Consider the following 27,452-nt stretch of genomic DNA (forward strand, 5'->3'; position numbering starts at 1 on the left):
TCTAAATATTTGCTGCTTTTACATACATAGTTAAGGAATGCAATCCTAGTCCGATATTTTTTTCCTCTCACCACCCACTTCACTATCGATGTTCTCTTAGACCGCATTAATCAAACGAAAGCCAATTAATCCAACAATCCATTTAGTACGGAAAGAAAATGTAAATATAATCGCAATAAAACACAACAACACTTTCGCCAATAACTCACAATGATCATGGTTGATCGCGACACATATACATAAGCGCATCTCTCAATAGGAGTAAGTGAAAATCAACACAAACATTTTAACACTTTGATCGCCGGCCTGACGTCACAGTTTGGGAGTGAGCACGTAGCGCATGACAAGAGAGCGATGAGAGCGACAATTGTTCGTGCGACTATTATCACTCTTTTGTTTCATTTCGATAAGCGGCGTAGCACATGTCGTTCTCGTTCTCTCTTTCCTACCTCATTCGTTATCAAGAGAATTGTTGAGCGTCAGATACAGAGCTGAGCGGTGAACAAAGCCGTCGTGCGATTTCATATGACGCGGCGCTTAAAGTGTTAAACTTGATTTTTCCCCTTATTCCTAGTGTCGCACATACTTCACTCGCGGTCACGGATGATCCTTGAGTATAGTCGCATCTCTCGATTAGAGATAATAAACATGAACAATTGAATACAAATATCACAGTTAGAAATCAAAGCGTAAACACATCAGCAACCGACTGCGACCTTAACCTTACAGGAGAAAAAATATTAACGATTCCGAATTGAACAAACACCGATTAAATTATGTTCATTTAAATGTTACAACGTAAGAATAAAGATTACAAAAATAAAATCACTTATAGTTCAGACCTTAAACATAAATCATCTTATGACGGTTCAATCCCTCTTTCGAGCAATTTCGTGGTGTCCGCCTTCACGTAAGTAATCGGTGTAAGGTTATTTCTGTTTCAATTCTGCAATTTCCCAAAAAAAGGTAAATTGTGCTCGTCAAATTTACATAATGACATTATATATTTCATTATGGATGCTGAATAGTGAAGTAGTAAGCAAGCGATTTCCTAACTCGGTTCTTTGTCTGGTTCTGATCGGCTTACCTAGGAAATGGATCCCTTTGCTAGCAAGCATTCCAATTTAATCGCAAAGTGATACAAAATACCTAATACAGATAACTACTTTGATAAATTTTACATTCAACATAATTACTAAAGCTTACTTGCAAAATCATATATGCCCTTGCAGGCTATCTTCCTAGAGTTAACCGGAACATTCTCCATTGCTGACGAAATCGAACGTTTAGGATTGTTATGGAATTACCGACGCAGGTAAGCGGACTATATAAATCGACTATATTTGACAAATTTCTATGTAAAATGTTCAGGGAGATTGTTATCTTCCTGCAATTTCAGGGATAAATTCAAACTACCATTTGTAGGACGTTCTAAAAGCAATTCTCACCAATGAATTAATGCCACAATTTAACGTACTGTGCAGGCAACATTCGCAACTTTATTATTGTTATTTTTTATAGAGAGTCTACTGGCTTCATTCACCTCTGCTAAAACTGCTTAAACCTAACAAATGAAATGTTCGTGATCGGCCCTACGTTGTGATATTTTGAGTTTAAAGTGCAGTGAAAATTACTCAGGTTTTAAGGTGAGCGTGTGGCGTACACGTCAGTATATTCCGAATCCTTTAACGACAATGGTTGACAATTTTGTTCTTAGTCCAACGGACCGAATACATCGACAATTCAAAACGCATCGCTAACGATTCACCCAGTGAATATACGTACACAATATGCTGGATGAACGTAGCCCTAGCTGTCAAGACGCAACAATAACAAAAAACGTAAACAATCTTCTTATACAATTAGCTTATTTTATAATGGATTCACATTTTGTTTTCCTCATTAAGTATTTGTTCAATAGCAATTGATGAGTTTTATATCTTAGTGCGGAATAATATTTCACTGTGAGAAAAATTAGAAAAAAGCAGTTGCTACGCCCTGCCTCATGAGCGTCGATCGAAGGGTGTGCAGGGAACCGACAACATGCGCATGAAATCCGTGGACAAACGAAATCCACTAAAAACACCAACCACCACGACTCTGCCCATCAACGTGGTTAAGAAGGACAATGCCAACGGTGTAGAGACGGGCATTTCGGATCTTTAAAGTGATCGAGAATTAACTGAGCAGATCATCTCTATTCTTTCATTCCTTTACAAATAGTAATCGGGTAATTTGCCAATTGTTGCGCACCCAATTATGGCACAATGCATGTAAATTGTTGTTAATCCAAAAATTAATAAAACATTGTGAAAGCTTACATTTTTCTACTCAAGCCTTTATTCCTTATAGTGAGTATTTTTGACACGCATTCCACAATATTTTTTTTAAAAGCATTTAACAAAAATTTAAACACAGATGAAAATATTTCAACTGATTTCGATCATTTGAAACAAATGGATATCTTAGCAAAGCTGTTAAGAATTGTGTCTCTTAAAATAACATTTATTTCGCCCTTGGAACAACTTACACTTATATATTTTGATTTTAATCACACAAATAAGGTTAAATCTCACGATTCGATACTAAAATTTTGAACTTTTTGTAATTTTTTTAAAACTTTAATCCACTTTTTCAATAACTGGAACAAGGTGAATGCTTCGATTCTATTTATTGCACAGCCCAAAGCCTCCTTTTTACACCGTGCTATAATTTTGACAGTGTTTATTTTGCGTCAAATATACATTCTGTTTTTAAATAATAATGATACAGACTGAACTCGTTGGTTGAACTTCGATTCCCTGCCAACTATTGAATATGTGCTTTTTAGTTGGCACGTTTTTCCATACAAAAAAATTATGAAATTTTTCTCGGCAGGCCATGAGATTTTTGTGAAATTTTCAACAACCGTTTTCCCATACAAACTAGTGGCGCGTTGCGTTCCGAACCTGCCAGGTACGGTCCGTTCCAGCATGCAAGCATCCGGACCGCAATCCTTATTTTTAACCCAAGCAGGTTCAAACTGAACCTGTTGCTCCCACCGTTCTTTGCGACTGTTGCTCCGACCAGAACCGACTGTTATCAACGATCTTATCGATCCGATCTGAACCGGCTGCTCTCAGCGTTCTCGGCGATCTGTGCTGGGCCGGTTGCTCTCAGTGCTTATTGCGATCCGGCCTAGAACGCACGACATTCTACTTTCTTTGTATTGATGAGCCGGTTTGCTGTAAACAAATCATCCTGGATCAATTTAAACCTGTTTCTCTCTGCGTTCTTTTCGATCCAGTCTAGAACGCACGATCATCTGCTCTCTTTCATACGATGGGCCGATTTGGTACGTACAAAGAAAGCAGGTAAAGTCTGAACCTGTTTCTCTCAGCGTTCTTTTCGTTCCGGTAAAGAACGGCGTTCTCTTCTCTTTTGCTTCTTTCTAGTATGGACACACACACATTCTTTCTATATGAGTGATAACAGCGCAAGCCATACTCTCTCAGTCCAAGAGATAACGGTACAACACCTGAGCCGTGAAGCCAGAGAAGGATAGAGATTTGTGATTGGTGGGAAGCTAATCGCCAAAATTTAAAGAGACAATCCTGCACTGGCGGTAAGCGCAATGAATGAAATGTTTCTCTTCTGCCATATGGATGTTATCAGTACAGGTGCGTTATTTGGACTGCATTGAATTGCAATGTGTTGGGTGCTAAGCTGCTTCGTTGCGCATGCATCTCCAAAGAACTCGTTTGAATTTTTACCTGAGATCTTCTTTGTGCAACTAAATATTTAGGGTGTATTACACGTTTAGCCTTCTGCAATAATTTCTTTAACGCCGTTTATCGCTCCGTGAAACAGCGCTATTCTTATGGACAATTAAAGTGCACTACTGGACAGTTTCACACCGGTAGTTCACCGTACAGTATAATGTAAACCCTACCGAAACAACTTAACAGTCTATGTATTTTATATAAACCACTGTTATTCGATGCTATCTGCTTCTATTAAGAAATATTAATTAAATCAGTGTAGTGTAAATTAATCCATACAAAATTTAAAAAAGCCTATTAAACATATAAGCTTTTTGATTTTGCATCCAAATTTCATATGCGTTATAACACATTTCTGATTAACTTCTTTATTAAAAGTATAAAAAGGGGATAATGATTAATTTCAGTAAACACTAAAACAACAAAATGCCTTAACCTTTTAATTAAAAACGAATTGTATAGCGAGATACTTAAGTTAAGCGTTTATCTTTTAGTACAAGATTAGTTTACACATTCAGTAAACTATTATGTAGCTTTGTTTTAATTGAAACTGTGTGATTACTGTACAAAAAATATATTACACAATATTCAATGAATACTTTCAAGTTAACCATATATAAAAGTGAGCAACTCAAAAAAGCGTAACCATGGCAGGTCATCTTGAACCTACGTCCCGCGTTCCGTTCCTTTTCCCCAGATTGGCAGGTTCGTTCCGTTCCTCAATTTTCGGAACTATTCCCATCACTAATACAAACGCATGCATGCTTTTTAATTGAACTGTCAGCCAACTATCGAGCGTTCAACTGAAAAGCATGCCAACTATAAAGCGTTCAACTAATCAATTCTGACTGTATATGCTAGACACAAATAACGAGAATATTGTGGTTTTATCCGTCTCAAACATATGAAATACGTTGGCTAATCCCTTGAAAGTGTGCAACAATTGGAAAATTACCATACTTGTAGAGAGTGGCAGATTGTCAGGGCTCGAGGCGGTTAGAAGAGTTGAGGCTCTCTGTTTTGAAATGGAGGACGGGAGTGCTCAGTATTCGTCGAGCCCAAGGATAATGTATTTAGAAGGTTGATTTTTATCGCTTTTGCTGGGCGACATTGTGGGAGACATCTGTCACTCTCTGTATACAAATTTCATTACCCTACTAGCCCTCCCCGATTTTTATACCGGAGCCCCCGGAACAGTTATGTCAAGTCGAGAAATGTCATTTTGCTCTGAACAACTTCACCTTGTCATTTTCAAACACCTTGGTCGAGTCCTTCTCGCCAATAAGCAGGGCTATAATCTGCCAAAAGTTACATACTGGACAACGATCCCTGGAGCCTGCCTAGTCCGCCCACCGTTAGATCCACCACTGCATATAGAGTTTGTGAATCGGTTTACTATTAGAAAATCGGTAGAACTACAGATCAGATTACCTTACGCCTGAACAACAAGCCAATATTGTCAATCTATTATTTGACGCTAGAACGCATCGAGCTTAAAATCGCCCATTTCTTGTTTTACATATAAATTTGCAAATATTGGGAGTTTTTTTTCATGACATAGACAAGCACGAATAAGATACACAAAGGCGTCTAGCTTGTGGTCCGCGGGTCACTTATAATCCGTTAATAGACGAGGTCCGGGATTTGTTTATTATTTTAAATATTATCTTTAAACAATGTAGCATATCTGCTATACAGAACTTATTATAAACCACACTGTCAGCTATAGACACATTGTAACACACTTCGGAAAGCCAAATCACACTATTGTAACACATTCATTATATTACAACAACAAATCAATCCACATCATCGCAACGTACCCAGACCATCCTGTTTATTGAAAAAAAAAATTGAGACAAACTTCTCGAAAACAACCGAAAAGCGTTGCATAAGCAAATCAAGCGTTACTGCAGCAAAGTGTACAAACAGAGAACGCATAGCAACTTAACGCTAAAAGTGCTGCGTAGGCAACCCGCTGCGCAAAGCGATCGAAAACTTCTCAAACTCAAACTGCAAACATATTTCACAGCGCATGGCTGTGAAATATTTCGCATTCAAAATTGTTGCATATTTATAAATGAAATATTTAGACATTTTCAGCGCTGAAATTTTGGAATGGAAATATTTCTTCGATCGTAATCCAAGCGTTTTCCCTGACATTTGTGCTCGCTTTTTCGATCGCTTTTGGCGGAAAGCGATCGCAAATCCGAGCTACAAAGCTGCTCGATTTTGTCGTGCGGGAAAGATCGACCAACGCACCCGTTCCTTGGCTAGAACAGTTTAAACTCTCCAGAACATTCGTAAAAACACTAAAAGCGCAGCATAGGCACAAATTGACAGACACCTCACTCCGATACAATGTATAAATTGCAACTCATATCAATAACCTTTAATTAGGACAAAAACACATTCCAAAACCAAATGTACGAAACCCATTGTCTGCGCCTACACGCAAGGTCCAAAACAGCCGAAGTCATACAAAATCATGAAAAAGTCTGCGCCCTTTTGTTCCGGCGTCCTCGTGAAGTTTACCGAGCCGAACCGAATAGTTGTGTTCGATAAACATGTGTGCGTATCAGGTAGCAGCATTTGTACTGCTTACCTGCCGTATGCCGCAGTGATACCGAGCGAGACGCATAGACAACGCTTCAAAAGGACATGTGTAGCCGTGAAGAAATTTTTCTTTGTCTCTTTTGCCTTGTTCTTGCCTTTGTTATGCCTTTATATTTATTAATTAATGGTGAAGATAGAATCGTATGCCATCGGCTCTGCATTCGGGCGTGGGCAGGCCCGTGGACGCCGTTTGTTCGCACACATTGAGTATAAATAAAACCAATTCCGACCGCGGCAAGTCAGATTTGTTCGGACTGTCAAGATAGGACGTTACGCAGCCCAAAAACTTCGCCTTCGCCAGGTTCAGTACACCATCGAAGACTCCGAACAGAATTGGCTACTGCGAGCTATCGAGAACCTCAAGGCGGAAGGGGTTGACGATGTTTCCGAGTATGCCGCATTTAGCCGCATTTTTGCAGGTACAGCCAGACCTGATATAGTGCGCCATATCCGCTGCCGAAATATTTTCCCTAGTGGACGTAGAGTACTCTAATGCTTTCGATGTCCTAAACAACATATTAGTAAACGTGAACCGATTAAACAACGAATAACGAACGGTGTACGATGTAATTACCGCAGCAGTGGACAAGTACGGTTTGACAGAACAATCCAGTGGAGGGAGACACACAATGGATAGATATATTTCCTTGATGGACCTGGTGGCACCGGGAAGCCGTTTCGGCACGAATCTATTCTAGGGTGTCACCAATCAAAAATTGCAATCGCAGTAGCTTCGAGTGGAATTACTGCTACTGACCAGGGGGACGTACGCTACACTCTACATTCAAGGTATCGTTCAATCGGGACGCTAACAGTTCCTGTAACATCCGTGTACAGTCAGCACAGGCTGAATTGATGCAACATGCATCATTGATCCTAGGGAACGAAACATCCAAAAGCAGCGGCTATGCTCTAGAACAAGGATCTCCAAACTTTTCACTTCGCGGGCTGCATTGCCTCACATATAATAGTGTTGAGGGCCATTTTTCCGTTGCCTGTATTTAATGCGGACGTTTAACTTTCGTCTTTATAAGAAAATACTAAAAGATTATACAAAAAATCTATAGCTTTCTATTATTTAAGCATGATATACGTCTTTAAAAAGCAACTATTAGATTTTCTTTAAAAATAGTCACAATTACTAACTGCAGCCAGAATTCAATAGTTGGAAGCTTAATAATTATCAATTAAAAAGCATGCGTTTGTACGGAGACGCGGTTTTTGAAAAATTCACAAAAAATCTCATGGCATGCCGAGAAAAATTTCAGAAATTGTTTGTATGGAAAAACGAGCCAACTAAAAAGCACTTATTCAATAGTTGGCAGTGAATCGAAGTTCAATCAGTGAGTTCAGACTGTATTTATTTTAACCTTCACAAAGTTGCCACGGGCCTCCTTTAGGGTATTGCGTTTGCGGGAAGAAGGCGGAAAACATGCGTGTGTAGACAGCCCAGACTGTTCAAGATGCTGAAGAGCAAATTCGTAGAATTTCTGCTCTGCATCGGCGAGAATCATACGACATACAGCATACGACATTTCCGGGATTCGGTAAGGCGTGACTTATTTATTTCAAGAGGTACACCATCCCCAACTTAATTTAGAAAATATCAAAAAAAAAATGAAAATTAAGAAAACATAAATCTATATACTGCAATGTATGTTATACATAATGTAAGCACACAAACAAATATTTTACGAAAGATCCAAAAACAAAATGGTTGATTGAAGTGCAATTCTTATATGTCCCCCAATAAACAAAAGTTTATTACGTTACGTTTATTACGTTTTAAGTAGTTAAAACAAGATTTAAGCGTTTACCCATTAGCTAAATGTATCGTTAAAATTACTATTATTTGCGAAGCAATACGGTCAGCGAAGTGAAACGTTTGGAGGGGTTTCCAAGTTTTAGATCAATTTTAAGCATTGGTGCAAAACATATCAGAACAACTTCCTGATAAAACATATGAGAACGTTGGCAGCTGTTAAATCCTCCAGCTGTTTTGATTTGAGATGCAGAACGTACTTTGTAGCCGGCTGACATCATCGGTGTAGCGGTTGATTGGTCTCTATTTGCTTGTTCAGTCCATTTGACATTCAGTACATTCAGTCGTATTGCCGGTATCGATATCATACATGAAAGGGTGCATAAATCTAGCGCAACCGAATGAGACCCTGTGAAACAACTGATACGCTCACGCCCTAGCACTCTCGTGGAGATTCACAGAACGCTTATAGTAGCTTGCGGCAACGGACGGAATTTAACAGGCTTCGTATGATCTGACCATGAGAAGCGCTATTCTAAAGTGTGCTAGTGAAAAGTGTAAAGAAAGGCAACTAGAGTTACCATAATTACTTAATGTTTACAAGTGTAAATTTATCATTAATTTCTGATCAGTGGCTATTTAACACGAATGGAAACTCAAGTAAGACCTACATTCGGGTGACCGCTTAACGTATTGAGCGAAAAGTTGTATGAGGTATTCTAAACCAGAGAAGGATTGCAAAGCAAATGTACTTATAAGGGCGAAGTGAAATCGTTTTCTCGGGGCCTCACGCGGCGGTTTAGTTTGCGTACTGCTTAATCCGCCCCTGGTTCTGAATGACCGATATTCACCGGTTCTCATTTGGAACTCATTTGGTCCAACATTACAACTCAATCAAATCATCACGGATTTTGCACCATACAAAAGAGAACGAACGGATCTCCCATTGAAAAGTGAGTAACGTCACCAAAATTTTCACCCAGTTTATGTTGTTCTTCTAAAGTAGTGGGTGGCAAACTTTTCAGGTAATGGGTCATACTTAGTAAATTATTAAAAGCCGCGGTCCAAAAGAATGCTATTTTCTTTTTCTGCATTTAAATTGTGACATAAAAAATAGGAAATGAAAATTGATTTATGACATGTGCTGTATCTCGTTCGACATGCGTGTAGTGATGGGTAATCCGGAACGCAGTCATAGATCAACTGCAACTCCGGTGCGCAAAATATGACTCTGACTCCAGATCATATCCGGATTCTACTCCGGATCAATCCGGATCAGTCCGGATCAATCCGGATCAGTCCGGATCAAACCGGATCAGTCCGGATCAGTACGAATCATTCCGGATGAGTCCGGATCAATCCGGATCAATCCGCATCAGTCCAAATAAGCCCGGATCTGTTCAGATTAATCTGAATGAGTCAGGATGAGTCCGAATCAGACCGAATGAGTCCGGAAGATTCCGCATGAGTCAGGGTGAGTTCGGATGGGTCCGGTTGAGTCTGAATGAGTCTGAACGGGTCCGGTAGAGTCCGGGCGAGTAGTTTAGGGTTGCGTGGCAATTGCTAATTTCCAAAATACAGTAGAGCGTCGATTATCCGGGCAGCTCGGGACCGGACAGTTGCCGGTTAATCGATTTGCACGGATAATGGTCCAAGAAATGTCAAACGCATATAAAACATATCAAATTCACTAGTTTTATTATTAATTTACCTAGAATCAATCGATTAATCGTTAGTAGAATATTATTTTAATCAATAACTGTAGGTTTAACAACTGTTCATGAACAAAAATGAATTTCGAAAATACCCCTAGACACTACAGAGCTACACAAGAAACTGGTTTCCCAATTGATTATCGCTGCAAACTTTTGCCGTACGTATGAACAGCTGTCAGATTTATACGCACGGTTAAGCCGCCCGCCGGTTAATCCGTCCCCGGATAATCGACGTTCTACTGTAACTGTCAATTATTATTTGAACCAGGGGTGTCCAAACTTTTCAGCTCGTGGGCCGCATTTCTTCAAAAATAACTTCGTTGAGGGCCATTTGACGCTACATTTAACTGATGAGTGATCGTTTAAATCTCATTTTTATAACATAATACTAACGAGACTTGTACAGTTTTGTAATACTAATGCTTGATTTTTGTCTAAGACGGGTAAAAAATACAATTTTATTTAAAAACGTCGTAATAATACATCTTTTCTAGCTTTTGCAACTTCATCGAGGGCCGCATTATATGCTCTCGCGGACAACATGCGGCCCACGAGCCGTAGTTTTGACACCTCTGGTTTAAAAAAAATCTTGATGAGTTCATTTACTTCCTAGTAAAGCATCAAGTATGTACGATACAGTATAACAATTTTATTTCTATTTTAGATATTTCTTTCTTGCAATGATATTTACCTTTTCCGTCAGATTTAAAAACAGCATTTTTTCTTATAGTTTCCGCATGCTTCCCTTAAATTCAGTCAAAATTAAAATATCCTTGCTTTTATGGCACTACCAACCGAAACTACTTGCTTCCACACCCATCCGGATTGATCTGGACTGATCCAATCTGATCCGGTCTGATCCGGACTGATCCGGACTGATCCGGATTCGGAGTGTAGACATGTGTTATATATGAACCCTGGTATTTGACAGTTGTGTCATAACGCCTGACAGGTTGACCCTACCTGGCTGTAGTTGATAAAGGTCATTGCTTACATCTTATTAATTCGATTTGCTACTTTCCTGAGCAAAAACTCCTTTAAAACCTCCTGTGAACTGTTCGGAGTAAATAACGAGAACTCAATACATAATAGCATATTTTCGCTCGCCTAGGCTATAATTCAGGATAATTGACGCCAGTAAAAATTACATATAACTCAGGATTAACTCAATTTGCGTGAAAAATACCTGAAAATCTCGCCCGATTTGGCCACGAATATCGAATAACCCAAACTGTTTTATATAATGTTTAATCATTTTAATTTTAATCTACTCAGTTTAATCTATTTAATTTTAATCGTCCTGGACGACTCCAGACTGCCTAGGATGACTCCGGACGGCTTCGGACCATTCCTACTAACAAAGTAATTAAGCACACAGAGTGAGGACATGCTAATCTCACTCCGAGTACATGAAGCGCCACGTATATCGTGATAATTGTTATCATCAAATTCACAAAATGTCATCTTCAAATTCAAAAGGTCATAACACCTTGTTAAAAAATGTCATTAACTTGATCACACGTCACGTTGTCTAAATGACTCACACCTGTGATCATTACAGTAGAGTACGCGACGATGCCACAGATTTTGTTTCAGTCATGAGTGACATTTTGCAGCTTTGGTCAAAGTCAGAAAAAGCGCTGGCAAAGTAAGTGACAATGATTTGTTGTTAAATGTTTACCTAGCTTGCCACTATTCACGCGAACAATGTGAGTATCACCTCTGATCATCACAATAGAGTGCGTAATACTGACATAAATTTAGTTTCAGTCAGGGTTTTTTTTATGATGTTTACGGTGATATTTGTTGGCATTGGTTTCCTAGAGGTAAATTCCTCCCCCACATCTCCCTGATTGAAACCTGCTGTTCTGAAGCAAATCAATAAACTACTAATTAGGGGAAGGTAGGTTAAGAAGGACACTGCGGGTAAGATGAACTCTTCTCATAAATGCATAAAAAAGGTAATTTTTGAAAAAAAATCAACAATGCAGCATCCTAACTTAAAGTTAAACTACACATTTGAGAACATTTTTGGCATAATATATGCATAATTGTTTAAATCCACGAAACAAATAAATTTTCAATAGTGTGCCCCCTCGTGGATCTAATTTGACTACTGCAGATCTTAAGCTCTACAACTTGTATTGTTCATATTTCCGGAAGTTTAATTACATGAATGAGTTGTCGTGATCATTGTTAAAAAAAAACTGTCATTTATTTTATTTATTTCTAAGAGGAAACACTGATATGAAGTCGTTCAGGAATAGATGAGAAAATTCTATGGGATTAAAAATATCAAATGTTGAATTTTAACATGGTGGAAAATGGCTTAAGCTATTACCAAGTCTCTTAAAAATACTGGGGTCGTGGACTTTTCGCGGAGTAATTTCCTAAAATGATGTTCTAGACTGTTATTCTGTAAGCTGGAGCAACGTCAGCTGTTAGTGCGCGATATTTCAATAATGCTTTAGATGCTGCATTCTACGATAGATTACAAGCGCCGCTTACAATTTCTAAATTCATGGCTGAAAGATCCGTCGTTACAATTGGCCTAGAATTGGTTTATGTACGTACCATGATGTGGAAAGCAACAGGATATGTTAAAATACTATAAACCTCTTCAATTTCCAACGTTTTTTTTTTAGGTATCAAAGCTGCAAAATGTCACTCATGACTGAAACAAAATCTGTGGCATCGTCGCGTACTCTACTGTAATGATCACAGGTGTGAGTCTTTTAGACAACGTGACGTGTGATCAAGTTAATGACATTTTTTAACAAGGTGTTATGACCTTTTGAATTTGAAGATGACATTTTGTGAATTTGGTGATAACAATTATCACGATATACGTGGCGCTTCATGTCCTCGGAGTGAAATAAGCATGTCCTCACTCTGTGTGCTTAATTACTTTGTTAGTAGGAATGGTCAGAAGCCGTCCGGAGTCGTCTTATCTTTCATGGTGTCCATCTTTCACATATCAAAACACATTTCAAAACTGGACGAAAACAATCATGTTTTTCATTCATGTAAAAAAAAAACGCAAAAGTTGATGAAAACTTAAAAGTTTCAACACATTTAATGATAAAACATGAGTGAAAGATAATGTAATGGGTTAGGCGATAGCTACGGTCGCCATGTAATGTGATGAGCGTACAACTGTACCTAGAGTACCGTCGCGGTAGGTCAGTTTTTACTGACATGAGCCGAGGTGGAATAACACTTTGTTCGAAGCTGACTTTTTAACACTTGATCGTCCAGGCGATCATAAAAACCTTTAGGAGGTTTCCCTTACTGGAAACTGTTGTGACTTTGTTAGTTAGCTTTTAATTATTATATTCTTCTTATCGGTTTTTACACGTGTATCTTTTCTCGTCGTTGCCTTTCTTCTATCCTCTTCTTTTTCTTCCTCATATCACATTTACCACATTTTATCACATTTATCACATTTTTTTTCACATTTATTGATATGAGTTACAATTTATACATTGTATTGGAGTGAGGTGTCTGTCAATTTGTGCCTATGCTGCGCTTTTAGTGTTTTTACAAAGGTTCTAGAAAAATTCAACTGTTCTAGCCAAGGAACGGGTGCGTTGGTCGATCTTTGCCTACGCAGCGCTAAATTTAGCGTTAAGTTGCTATGCGTTCTCAGTTTGTCCACTTTGCTTACTGCAGCTTGAATTGCTTATGTTGCGCGTTTCGGTTGTTTTCGATAAATGTGTCTCAATTGTTTTTTCTATGAACGGTATGGTCTGAGTGTGTTGCTGCTTGGGTGTGTTGATTTGCTGATGAGTTATAATGAATGTGTTGCAATGGTATGATTTGGCTTTCCGAAATGTGTTACAATGTGTCTATAGCTGATAGTGTGTAATATAATAAGTTCTGTATAGCAGATATGCTACAATAATGTATGCACATTTTCATGATCGTTGCACTTATATATACCTAGATTTTTACCATTTCCTATAACGTGTCCGTCTTTACCTACCTTCCCCTATGTATTTTTTCAGATAACTTAATAGAAAACATCGCGCTTCATCTCCTAACCTTTACGATGATCCTAGTTTGGATGTACTGCCTGATGGTCTTACTGGCAGCACACACCAGTGCCTATGACCAGTGCACCGCAACAAAAAAGAATGAAACTATCTCGATTTGGGAATGTCCAAGAATGAAAATTAAGATTACGTATGTCAACGTAATCCAACACCTGTCAGTGGCATGTTCCGATAAACCCAATTTTGAGCTGCTTCGAGACTATCCTGAACTACGCCGCCTCACGTTCAAGATACTGGTCTATAGGTACTGCCCCCTTCCAGTCGGCAATCAGTCGCTTGTGGAGCTGCTTTCGGTCTTTCTCAACCGCACCCAACTGTCATCCATCAGATCGATAGCTTTCGATGACAATGCGAAACATTCCAACAAAGTAACGCTTGATCCGCATCTATTTTCCGGACTTCAAAATCTACAACTTCTAAAGATCAATAATCTTACTACGAACGCGTTCGATAATCCACACCTGTTCAAGCACTTTCTTCATTTAAATAATCTCATCATTACGAGTAACAAATGTATTCCTGGAAAATGTTCACACCAACTAAAGCAACTAGAGACATTTTCCATAGAAGATTCTGAGATTTCAATAATTCCAATCGAATTGGTTTCCAATCTAACTCATCTTCAAAGTTTGAGTTTTCGCAATAATAGCCTCAAGCAAGTCGAACGGTTTGCTATGCTATCGAGTTTGACTCATCTCAACTTCGGTTATAACCAACTGGTATCACTACATAATGACGTGTTTTATGGATTGCCAAAACTCGAAGGACTTGACCTGTCATCAAATAAACTAACCAGACTATCCGCCGAGTTGTTCGGAAAGAACAAGAACCTGATGGACTTTCTGGCAGATAATCAGCATAGTTCCGGACTTGTACTAGAAGATAAACTTTTCGCAGGGCTAATAATGCTTCAGAAAGTGTCTGTATCAAACTGTAACATAACAGTGTTACCAGAAAAACTCTTCGCTGGAGCCACCGAGATTCAAATTATCAATCTCAGTAACAACAAGCTTCGAAGTCTGCCAGAGAATTTGTTTCGTAATTTGTCCAACTTGGTAGAACTTAATTTACAGAAAAACAAATTAAAAAGCATGTTGCCAGATACCTTGTTGGCAGATGCCGCTCAGCTACAAACTCTTAATCTTTGCCATAACAAACTAACCACGGTGAACAAGTAAGTTCAATGAATACTCCCTTACTGACCATACATCTAAATAATTTACTTTTATCTCGTCCGTTTCTTTCAGGCATCTACTGCAATCTTTAGGCAATTTGAGCAAGTTACAGCTTAGCCATAACCTGTTGTATTTGATCGATGTGGATGCGTTCAAGTCTCAGTCGAAGTCTCTAACATCGCTAAAGCTCGATCACAACCGACTTACATTGCATGCAAAGAACAATGGTGCCACTTTTGGCAATACGGAAATCAACAGTTCATCCTGGGTCCTTTTTAGCACTTTGCACAAAGTTAGACGTCTGGATCTTTCGTACAATGCAATCGACCACTTATTTGTACCGTTTCAAAATTTCATGGAAAGCCTCCACACGCTTATCCTGTCGCATAACTTGATCACACATATTGGCTATGCAGAACTCTCATTTCTTTTTAACCTTGAGGGGGTCAACTTGAAGTCAAATAAGATAGCCCATCTCGACTTCAACCTTACCTCCATTCCATCGCACCATCTCTTCAATGGTCCAATCCAGCTAAATGATAATCCATTTAACTGTGACTGCATGTCCTACCCGCTAGTAACATATCTTAAAGCAGAATCGTACTCCAGTAAATCCGACATGCTAGAGGGACTTCAATGCGCTCAGCCGTTAAAACTGCTTGGACTCCAACTGCAAGACGTGCAACTGGAGGATCTTATTTGTGCCATCGATGCTTCCTCTGGATTCTGTCCAGCTGAGTGTAAATGCTACAAACGGGCCGTGGATCAGTGTGCCATTGTAAACTGCACCGCGTCTAACCTTACCCGCGTGCCCGTCATCCACAGTCCCTCGATCATCGAGTGCAATTTTATCGAGCTGCATCTGGCACAGAATAATATCCGTTACCTATCCAACGAGGGTGAAGGATGGAATTCCGTTCGTTGGCTTAACGTATCAAACAATAGGCTTATCGCTCTGTCTGCAGAAAGTCTGCCCAAAAACCTTGAGCTACTCGATGTATCTGGCAACCAATTAACTGAGATTGATGCGGTCTTCATACAGAAGCTCAAGTCTTCCACCCTGCTTAACATCACCCTGTCGTCAAATCCTTGGAAGTGTGACTGTGCAAACCCACTGCTTACATTTGCAGTTGATAATGCAGCGCGCATTACCGATTACGTTGTCCTTCAGTGCATTGACGGACAACCGATAAACTCGGCTACACTGAAAGAGCTGTGTGCGTGGTTAACATTATTTCGTTTGTATATCGTTAGCGCAGCAGTTGCGGTGGCGTTTATTGGCTGCATACTCACCATATGGTTGTACGTTAAATATAACCTAGAGATCAAAGTGTGGCTCTTCAAGCATAATTTGCTACAGTGGTTTGCCACGGAGGAACAAATTGATATGAATAAGAGGTACGACGCATTCATCTCGTACTCACACAAGGATGAGGAGTTCGTCACAAAGGAACTGTTGCCGAAGCTCGAGAGCGAAGAGCTCAACTTCAAAATCTGCTGGCACGTGCGTGACTTTATGCCGGGGGAGATGATCGCCAACGAGGTTAGTAACGATCGGCGTTTTCTATTTACTTGTGACTGTAATGTGACTTCTTCTAGATTACGAAAGCTGTTGAAGAATCGCGACGCACGATTATCATCCTCTCGCTCAATTACCTCGAGTCAGTTTGGGGCCAAATTGAGTTTAGCACCGCGTACTTACAGTCGTTGGCGGACAAGTGCAACCGCGTCATTCCCATCATTTATCAAGATATTGGCGATATCGAACAACTTGATCCACAGCTCCAGGCGTACCTAAAGACCAACACGTACGTCCGCTGGGACGATCCGTGGTTCTGGGAGAAGTTGCACTACGCCATGCCTCATAAGCGTCGATTGAAGGGTGTGCAGGGAACCGACAACATGTGCATGGAATCCGTGGACAAACGAAATCCACTAAAAACACCAACCACCACTACACTGCCCATCAACGTGGTTGAAAAAGACGATGCCAACAGTGTAGGGACGGGTATTTCGGTTATTTCAAGTGAACGTGAATGAACTGAGCTGTTCATCACTGATCTTTCGTAGTTTAACATACAGCGATACTTGTAGAGAGGCGGATTATCAGAAACCTAGGCGGTTAGAAGAGTTGAGGCCCCTTGTGTTCGTCTAGCCATACTCGATAATCTGGAAACAATAAACATACTCGACAAATGATCCCCGGAGCCCGCCAAGTCCACCCACCGTTAGATCCACCATTGCATAAAGAGTTCATGAATCGGTACACTATTCGAAAGAATCGGTAGAACTACAGATCGGGTGGCTTAGTCGCCTGAACAATAAGCCAAGGTCGATTATTGTAGCAAATATCTATTATTTGACGCTAGAACGCATCGAGCTTACAGGGTTTCACACTTTATCTCAAGACCGCGGGACCCCTTCCCGAATCTGTCTTAGTCAATGCCAAGACTGCGGTATGATGCTTGAAATCGTTGATGATACCTGAATTCTTCGGATGCAATGCTGATTCTGCGGCACATTTCTCGAACACACTGTTCCGCACCGAGGACATGCGGTCGAATATTTTTTTACACATATAACCTTTGTGTACATCAGTGTACTGGAAATCTCCCATTTCTTGTTTTACATATAAATTTGCGAATATTTAAAGATTTTTTTTTCATGACATCGACGAGCACAAATAAGATACATTAAAGCAGTGGCATCTAGCTTGTAGTCCGCGGGCCACGGATAATCCGTGACGTTAATAGACAAAGTCCGGAAAAGATTTGTTTCATATTATCTTATAATCATAAAGATCATATTATCAACAGGCATATGTAGAATAAGATTTAAGCATATTTTTTCAAATAGTTTTGAACCATGTCTACAAAATATTTTTACAAAGCTACGTTTCTCGTGATCCTGAAAAGGTAGGAGAGCTCTGCACTTAAGAGGCAAGAAACCAACATGACCGAAGGTAAAAACGATCAGAACTAAAAACCTAAATGATTAAGAGTACAACAGGTAGAACTGCACTAACACTTAACGGGTAGAAATATACTTATTTAGCTACCGGTAAAACAGCCAAGCATCGGTAGCCATAATTTAAATCCAGGCGAAAGAATCACTTGTTTTGCACGAGTACACAGGTAATACTAAACAGTAACGATGCTTTGGTAAAAATTAGCTCGCGACAAGCCAAGTCAAGTCAGATCCTGTTGAACCGCTAGGACCGGACCATGTCCATCCTTAGTTCGTCGTCTCATTTAATGAGCTTCGGAGGTTCTATCATCCAAAGTAAATTGTTGATAGTTTCAACTTGGAAGATGTCTTGCGAAGATATTTAGGATATTCCAAATGTTCATATCCTAGCTTGCGTGCGTCCGAATTGACGGAATAGCCAAACACAATGTGAAGTGCCAATGAAAATAATGCAAGAGTACAGAAACAGAAAAACTGTAATAATGTGCCAACTCTATATTAAAAGACGTGCAAGTGTATTTCGCAATCAAAATAATCAAAAACTGGCGAAAGACCTGAACTGGCTACATCTTCATAGAGAATACAAGTCGCCAAGTGCAAGATCATTTATATCGAGAAGTGATGAAAAAAACCTAAACCACCAAGTGATTTCCAACGTCTGATGATCAGCATTCAACTAATCGTGATCAAGCTAACAGGCAAAGATGCAAGTGAATCTCGTGAACAAAATGCATTTGAGCAAATGCAAAGTTTTCAGAAAATTCAGTCCAGAACTAAACAAATAAACGCAAAGAGTTCACGCTGTACACATCATCCAAGTACAAGAACAAGTACCCAATGCAGAACGTTCACACCTGTGAAAACTGTGATAAAAAGAAATCAGCCAATAGCGAAGCTAAACAATGTGATAAAGCAAGCGAAGAAACAACGAGAAACCAGGTCGACAAGTTATGCTGAGCTCACTGTCCAATATGGATTGACAGGCAAGAATGGACTGGAGTCCCAACCGAATCTCTCGACAGCGGCTGGTCAAGCAGTGCAGATCTACGTATATTCAGAAGCGAAAATTGTGATCTAAACTTCTAGCTATTAAGTACTTTAAAGTTGAAGTTCTCATTAGCTCCTGCTGTGAAGTAGCATTTGCTCAATTTACAACAACCACTTAAGTCGACACAAACTTTGAGTCGTTTTCAATCAGCTGTTGTTGTATCACTCTTCTGAGGTTCTTTTGAAGTCCCTTTCAATACAAATTTCATTATTCTGGTATCATTACCAAAATGATTACCAAAACGGGAGAGTGAACGATTTCAATACCGACTTCTCGGTGGTCAATATTGGCTACGGTCAATACCGATTAATAATTAACGTTTTTAACAACTTTGCTTTAAAGAAATATTTGTTCCATTTTCAACAACCACTTACATTTTTGATATTTTAAATTGTCAATGACTTCTTCATCCGTCATGTTACTAAGATCAGAAGAGAAAATACGCATTGGACGGTATTAAGAGTAGTGTGGGGTGCGATCGTGATAAGTGTTCCATTGATGAGTTTTGTTAGTGTTTGTAGTTTTCTGTAGTGGGACAATGATATGGTTTTCAAGAGGTATTTGGAATTATTATTAATTAGGTTACCTTCTACCGGTCGTCCAACATGTTGTTGTAGACTTTTGCCTACGATGAACGGGTCTGGTAGCGGTTTTCCTTCTTCAGTAGTCAGAACCAGATACGTCAACTCTCCTTAATCGACGTTGAACCATTCCGCGTAAGGCCTAGCCCAGGAACTCGTACCAGAAGGTGGATTATCTAGCATTGGCACTTGAAAAACAGTCCGACAATTTAAAACGACTTGACTTTGATTCCTTGATGGTTTGAAATTGGAAGATTCTCTTGGTGGAGATATTGCCTACCCAATTCAAGCGTAGTTTAGCGTTTGAATTGGCAGCATCAGAATATTTATTATTCTGACTCCCATCAAGGTGTACCCTTTCTTGGTCGCCCGCTTGGTTCTCACATGTACGCATTGGCTGTCCTCATGGTCGGACTGGCTTCTGATTCCAAACTTTGCTTGATTTAAATACTTTGTAATATTCAGCTTTTTGAAATTTATTTTTTTGCAATTATCCATATGAAATGCAGCGCAAATGTTTTGATTGTCTTTGCAGTTTTGTTAAATGGATTTTTGTTTTGTTTGCGCTTTATTGCAATTGTGGTTGTACAGCACGAGCTCAAATTTTCTATTTCTTTTCATATGAATTAATAATGTATCTTGACAATACAGCAGCTGACACTTTTGCCTTTCCCGCTGAGTATTCAATGTCGAAGGCGGTTTCATCGAGGTCTTACCTTATTCGTGTGAGTTTTGACGTGGGATTTTTCGATGTAAACATGTACACTATGGTATGTTCTAAATAAAAACTTTCTTCCATATACGTATGGTTAAAAATAATTGATAGCACAGTGTATAGCAGTTAGTTCTTTTTCTATTATAGATCTGTTTTTATTTCACGGTTTAAAATTTTTACCAGCAAAAACTTTTGGATAGTCATTTTCATCCGTTAGTTGTGATAGGAAACCTCCACATGCTACATCTGAAGCTTCTGCAGTTATTGTTTTGTGAAATCTGGATGTATTAATATAGTAGGAGATACTATTTTTCCCCCAAGTGTATCCAACGTTCCTTGACATTCATTTATCCAATCAAATTTTAATATTTTTGCATTGTATTTTGATAAGGTTATCTAAAAGTCTTGCTATTTTTGCAAATTTTCTTCCGCTTTTGAGCTTGTCCATTCTCCATTCTGTCCATTCTCGCCTGCCAACCCAGATTGGGCAGTGAGCTCGCATTGACCATTTCCACTTATGGTTTAGTCTTCTGCGTTGGATACAGGTGTCCCATTAAGAATTTTCCTCTGTTTCCTTTTATTTCTATTGATGTTTAATGAACTTTATTAATGAGCACTTTGAATATGGTAACTTTACACGAGGATCCGTGTTTGGTATGTGCAGCAGATTTTTTTTATTATTGATTTTTATACAGACTTTGAGCCTTTTGGCTTAGTTCGCCTCTGCTTAAACTACTTAAAACCCGACATTTAAAACCCAAGCATTTTTTTCGTCAGAACGGCCTAGTTGGCCGTATCATTTAGGCAAAGCATTTCCTCCTTGCGTAAACCTTAATCCGAGTTGGCTCGATTACCTTAAAACTAAGCTTAAAACTAAAAGAAAAATCGATTTATTTTACACTATGTTTGGTAGTGTATCCATGGCAATCAGTGAGAATGTGACGAACCGTAACCGCGCGGCTACACGAGGTGAAATATACAGCGAAATGAACTATTTGACAGGCGAAATATCTGACAGATAAAGCATCACAGCAACCAGCTGATGTGCAATGTAAACAAATAACGTGCACAAAATCGTAATTAAATCCATTAAATAACTTCAATATCGAGTACTTCGGCAATTTTCAGTCAACAGTTCATGATCTCTTCTAATTAGGGAATGTTCTGCTTAAGAATATATTAATTTAAATAGAATTTCGAAAGCGGATGTTGTGTCTCCCCCAACCCTTTAGCTGTACCTGTCAGATATTTCACCTGTCAAATAGTTCATTTCGCTGTATATTTCACCTCATGTAGCCGCGCGGTAATGTTTACGTCAACAAAAGTTGCATAACGGTGGGTTGAACTTTTCTTGGAGATAGGAGTGAGTAAGACGAGTGTAGCCGATCCTGAGACGCGACAGCACTTGTTGGTGGCGACTGGAGTGTGTGTCTTTCCAGGCTAATGTTGATGGTTTGATGGTTTGAAGAACAGAAGGATAGGAAAAGGGAAGACATTTTACATTTAATATCAAAAGGATAGAGTTGATATTGGAATTAAAAACTAATCTACAGATTTCGTTTTGGACTTAAGAGATTTTTGAGTAGTGGCAGAGGGAGAAGGATTGAAAATGGGATGGTTGGGCGATTGGAATGAGGGAGAGACGGGGATGATTTTTTTTAGGTTGGGATGATCTTCTTCAGTTTCTTCTTCAGTGCTTTCTTGAGTGTTATCTTCCGTGCTAAACTCGTCTCATTCTTCTTCACTTTCTTCATCTTCAATTTCCATTTGAGATTCTATATTCTTTTTTCCAGACTCTTTTCAACATTCTTGCACATTCTTGTCATAGTTCTATCCTGATCTTCAATTTTTTTTTCTGTTAGTTTAGCTAATGTTTGTGAAAGCAAAACTATTATTTTTTCTAGAGATTCATTCTTTTTCTCGAGTTCTTCAATTTGGGTATCTTTTTTATCTACTGTGTGTGTGTTGTGCGTATATGATGCGGTTTTGAATGGGACTAGAATTTGTGGATTGGGTATCATTAAGGAGAGCTTTACGTGCCTCACCGTAAGAACAGTTGTTGTCGATTTTGTACTTGATGACCTGCTCTTCTAGAAGGTAACGGGGACAGGTACGAGACGTGGTGCTGTGGTTGTCCTTGCAGTTGATGCATACGGGGTCTACGGTGCACTCTCCATGCGCAGGGATACCACAGCTGTTGGGATAACTCAAGTGATAACACTGGGTTTTTTGCTGTAGAAAAATGTAGAGTTCTTTATTCGCTGCTACTGTATCGCCATGTGGTTTTTGACACTCGCTTCCCGTTTCTCCGTCTGTGCGCAAATGACACATGTGTTGTTGTGTTTACAAACGGGTTGAGTTCTTATCATTCGCGTTGCGAGAACATTCGCGTTGCGCGAACATACTGGCCCCTTCAGACGTTAGTTCTGAACCATTGAAGTTACTGGAAGAAGACACAGCTTCGCAATTGGCCGAGTGTATTCGCCAGAAGCTGTCTTCAATGTCACAACTCGTGCTACTCCATCATCGCCTGGGTGTGTTTTGATGATGCGTCCTAGCGGCCAATGCAATGGGGTAGTTGACTCGTCCTTGACCAAAACAAGTTGGCCAACGTCTATTTTTACTGGTTGTTGGAATGTAAGGGTTATGAAACGGTCATTTTGAATTGTTTGCGGTTGTTTTGTCAGTTGGGAATTAAAAGTTAAATGTATTTTCTGGCAGCACTGCCGATCGACAATTTGTGATTAAGTATGTGTGCGAATAAAGCGGCACTAGCGCATGAAACTCGATACGAGCCGGACGTGTTCTTTACTTTGTCTCCTTTGGCGATCGAAGACGACACAACAAAACACAACGTAGGGCGTAGAGGCGTCAAGGGGGGAAAGGAACCAACAAACCATGTTCCAGAACGCAACATTGGTGCCGTGACCAGGATGGTCTAATATTTGCGGTTTGGTTTGACTGGTTAAAGTGAAGAACTTTGTGTGATTTCTTTTGGCAAAATTCGCGTAACGCGTGTGAAATCTGAAAGTTCCGTATCGAGCGTTGGTGGATTTCTGAATAAGAAAAATCGCGAAAGCGTGAGAAATCATTGTGCTAGTGGGTGTTCTTTGCGTGTGTATGCATTTTGTGTCGCGTATTAGAAATGTCGGTTAGTGAAGATTTTGCCGGTTTCTCTGACGCATCGGGTTCGAACAATACAATGCAACACACACAAGCAGAAGAACTGGATATGATTATCCTAAAGCGCGAGCGCGACCGAGTCGTGCAATCGTTGACAAGAATCGACACGTTTTTGGCGCAGTACAAAGAGAGTGATTTCCCAGAATTGACGCCTCGTCTTGATCTATTGAACGAGCGTTGGAGGGAGTTTCAGGCTTTGGCTCGAAATATTGGCGCAAAAGATTACAGTGAAGATAACGATGTGCTTTATGGTGAGATTGAAGACAAAGTCATGCTATTGAAAGGAAAATTATTGGGAAAGCTGCGGGCTGGAGCGGAGATACCGAGTGTGAAACAGGAACGCGTGTGCGATGATTATAATAGTGTTCGTTTGCCTCAGTTGACGCTTCCTCAATTTTCCGGAAAATATGACGAATGGCTCCCGTATCACGACATGTTTGTTGTTACTGTTCATGAGAACGAGAAATTGTCGCAGGTTGAAAAGATGCTTTATTTGAAGGGTTCTCTGAAAGGTGAAGCGCTGAAGGTGGTGGATACTTTGCAAGCCTGCAATTCGAATTATGACGTAGCTTGGGATGCTTTGAAAAAGCGATATTCTAACGAATATATTTTGAAAAAGCGTCATGTTAACGCGATGCTACAATGGCCACGGATGAAAGTCATGAACACGGTGGGTATTCATGGGCTTATCGATTGTTTCGAAAGGAACTTACAAATTCTAAAGCAGTTAGGTGAAGTGACCGAACAGTGGGGATGTTTGATTATTCAGATAATCATTTCAAAGTTGGACGAAAGCACCCAACAAAAGTGGGAAAGGCACGTTGAAGAAAGTGAGCAAAAAACGGTGACGGATTTGTTAAACTTTTTGCGCACACAGACGCGCATAATGGACGCGTTTGCAGTGGATAGGCCAATGGCGGCGGGCAAATCTACAAGTGAACGTCGTGTTGCGTCTAATGTGGCTGCAGAAGCAAAGTGCGCAAAATGTGATGGATCGCACATGGTGGAAAATTGTGACTCGTTTCGGAGTTTAACGTTGCCGCGTCGTCGTGAAGTGGTTGAAGCTAAGAAGCTTTGCCTTAATTGTTTGAGGCAAGGGCATTTTCAAGCCAAGTGTTGGTCACGTGCGCGATGCAATATTTGCAATCGTAAACATCATTCCCTTCTACACGGTGAAAATGTAAGTGAAACGATCGGTCCGTCGGTTCGTGAAGAACTTCCATCTACCAGTGGCACGCAAAATGTGGTGGTGAACGCGTCATCGAACAGAGAGTGCACTTCTGTGTTATTATCAACGGCGATAGTGAGTGTGCGTGCGTGTGGTAACAAATGGTTGTCAGCAAGAGCATTGATCGATAGTGGGTCTCAGGTGAACCTGATGACAAAGGGCTTGGCTGCGCGGCTTAAGTTACCGCAATACGAAAGTAAAACGGCATTATCGGGAGTTGGACATTCGAAAGTGGACATAACGACGTCGGTAACGACTGTCATACGTTCTAAAAGTTGTAACTATCAAGAACGTATGCAGTTTCTAGTGTTGCCGAGAATTTCTAGCTACAGGCCGGTAATTGGAAATCAAATTAGCAGGCAGAATCTCCCGATGAATTTTGTGCTCGCGGATCCTAATTTCGATAGTGATGCTGAAGTGGATTTATTGTTGGGCTCCGAATTTTACGCGACTTTTTTGAAACCGGACAACCGTGGTAAAATTAGGCTCGAGCTACCAGCGCTCCCAACATTTATTAGCACTGTTTTTGGATGGGTTGCAACTGGGAAAGTTCCGCTGGCTTCTGAAGGTAGCAATTATGTTACTTGTGGCACGTGTACTAGGTTGGACGATTTAATTGAGCGTTTTTGGATTATTGAAGAAATACGTGAGCCGCTTCAACATAGTCAGGAAGAAAGGGATTGCGAAGCACATTTTGTGCAAACTCATCAGCGGGATAGTGAAGGGAGATATATAGTGAAGCTGCCATTTAAGTGTGACTTACAGAACCAATTGGGACCGTCCAGTGCGATAGCGAGAAAACGATTCTTGCAGTTAGAACGACGTTTCAATCGGGACCCATGGTTGAAACAAAAGTATACGGCGGTTATCAACGACTACATCGACAAAGGGATTTTAGTCAAAGTGGCTGCGAACCCGATTCTGAGGAAGCGCATGGTCATTATTTCTTACCGCATCATCCGGTAATCAAGGCGTCCAGTACCAGTACAAAGGTACGACCTGTGTTTGATGGATCGGCCTCTACCGACGGTGGTAAGTCTCTTAATGATTCGTTAATGACTGGTCCTGTGATTCAGGAGAACTTGTTGGCGTTGTTGCTGAAATTTCGGATGAGGAACGTGGCATTAGTGGCAGACATAAAACAGATGTATCTGCAAGTCAAGGTGCATCCCGACGACACTCGTTTTCAACGTGTATTATGGCGAAGTTCCAGAGGAGCCATTAAAAACTCTAGGTATCGCGTGGCTACCAGAATCGGACCAACTGTACATAGACTCGAACATTCAGATGAACAACGAGAGCTGGTCCCGTAGAAAGGTTTACTCTTTGGTAGCACGTATATACGACCCTTTGGGGCTGGTGGCTCCTGTGACATCTTGGGCCAAGATAAATATGCAATCGTTGTGGTTGGCAACTGATGACTGGGATGAAGAAATACCGGCTGTCATGCAAGAACGATGGTATGCCTTTCAATCACAACTCGGGTTGCTGAAGGAGGTTAAGTTTTCGCGCCATGCTGTTGTGCATAATCCTGTTGCTGTTCAACTACATTGCTTTTCGGATGCATCTGAAGTGGCTTATGGGGCATGCGTGTATGTTAGAACGATTGGTAGCAGCGGGGAAGTGGTAGTTGAGTTGCTTGCTGCAAAGTCTCGTCCTGCGCCGTTGAAAAGAGTCAGTTTGGCCCGGTTAGAACTTTGTGGAGCATTACTGGCAGCAAGGTTGCAGAAAGTGGTACGCCAAGCGTTGAGAATTCCAGACGTGGAAACCTTTATGTGGACTGATGCGACAATCGTGTTGCATTGGATTCGAGCACCATCCCATTCTTGGGCTACGTACGTAGCGAATAGGGTATCCGAAATTCAGGAATTGACGCATGGCTACAAATGGATGCACGTGAAGGGCGTTGACAATCCTGCCGATATTGTATCGCGTGGAGCTATACCGAACGAGCTGTTAGCATCGAAGCTGTGGTTCCATGGTCCCGGGTGGTTACAACTATCAGAGGAAGAATGGAAGAAGAATGCCAGCGGTGTGTTGGCAATTCCCGAAGAGGAGTTATTGGAACGAAGGAAGAGCTCATTGGTGGCCGCAGTAAGTAGCGAGAGCGATGATTGGTATGATAGATTTTCCAACTATGACAAATTACTGCGGATCACTGCGTATTGTATGAGATTTATTCGTTGTTGCCAACGAAAGCTGGATCCTAAACACAAAAGGTGTTTTGTTGGTGAGCGAGCTAGCAGAGGCGAAAATTCGACTGGTTAAACGAGAACAACGGATTTACTTTGCGGCTGAGATCAAGGAGTTGTCTGCTGGGCAAACGGTACGTCCCAAATCATCACTGAAGACATTAGGACCTTTTTTGGACGGTGATGGTTTACTCCGAGTTGGTGGCCGCTTGCATCGCGCCAAAGCTATGCAAGTTTGTAGCAGATTTCCGTTGGCGCTACCCAAGAAGTCACGATTTACTAGGCTAATGGCAGAATATTATCATCGATTGGCACTTCATGGTGGGCCAACTGAAACATTGAGCGCACTCAGGAGAGAATTTTGGCCAATTCAAGGACGATCTTTGGTCAATAGTGTTTGCAGAGGCTGTCTGGTATACTTCAGGATGAATCCCATGTTAGTTCAACAACCACC

At 40.4% G+C, this 27,452-nt stretch overlaps 2 protein-coding genes across 3 annotated transcripts; both read left to right on the forward strand.

Moving 5' to 3' along the window:
- Positions 1 to 1,231: 1,231 nt before the first annotated feature.
- On the forward strand, positions 1,232 to 18,157 carry LOC1272546 (protein toll). 2 transcript variants are annotated; one of them, XM_061653608.1, is made up of 5 exons: positions 3,158 to 3,334; positions 3,435 to 3,604; positions 13,862 to 15,083; positions 15,157 to 16,627; positions 16,684 to 18,157. In XM_061653608.1, the coding sequence occupies exons 3-5, from the start codon at positions 13,906 to 13,908 to the stop codon at positions 17,122 to 17,124; spliced, it is 3,090 nt and encodes a 1,029-aa protein (XP_061509592.1). In that variant the 5' UTR covers positions 3,158 to 3,334; positions 3,435 to 3,604; positions 13,862 to 13,905; the 3' UTR covers positions 17,125 to 18,157. The 2 variants fall into 2 exon arrangements, with proteins under 2 accessions (XP_311355.4, XP_061509592.1); XM_311355.2 differs by lacking the exons at positions 3,158 to 3,334; positions 3,435 to 3,604 and adding an exon at positions 1,232 to 1,315.
- A 3,547-nt stretch (positions 18,158 to 21,704) lies between these two features.
- Positions 21,705 to 25,772, forward strand: LOC133393149 (uncharacterized). Its single transcript, XM_061656606.1, has one exon. The coding sequence runs from the start codon at positions 23,541 to 23,543 to the stop codon at positions 25,770 to 25,772; it is 2,232 nt and encodes a 743-aa protein (XP_061512590.1). The 5' UTR covers positions 21,705 to 23,540.
- The last annotated feature ends 1,680 nt before the right edge of the window (positions 25,773 to 27,452 follow it).

This window comes from Anopheles gambiae, chromosome 3, assembly GCF_943734735.2.
Source record: "Anopheles gambiae chromosome 3, idAnoGambNW_F1_1, whole genome shotgun sequence".
Taxonomy (NCBI): Eukaryota; Metazoa; Arthropoda; class Insecta; order Diptera; family Culicidae; genus Anopheles; species Anopheles gambiae.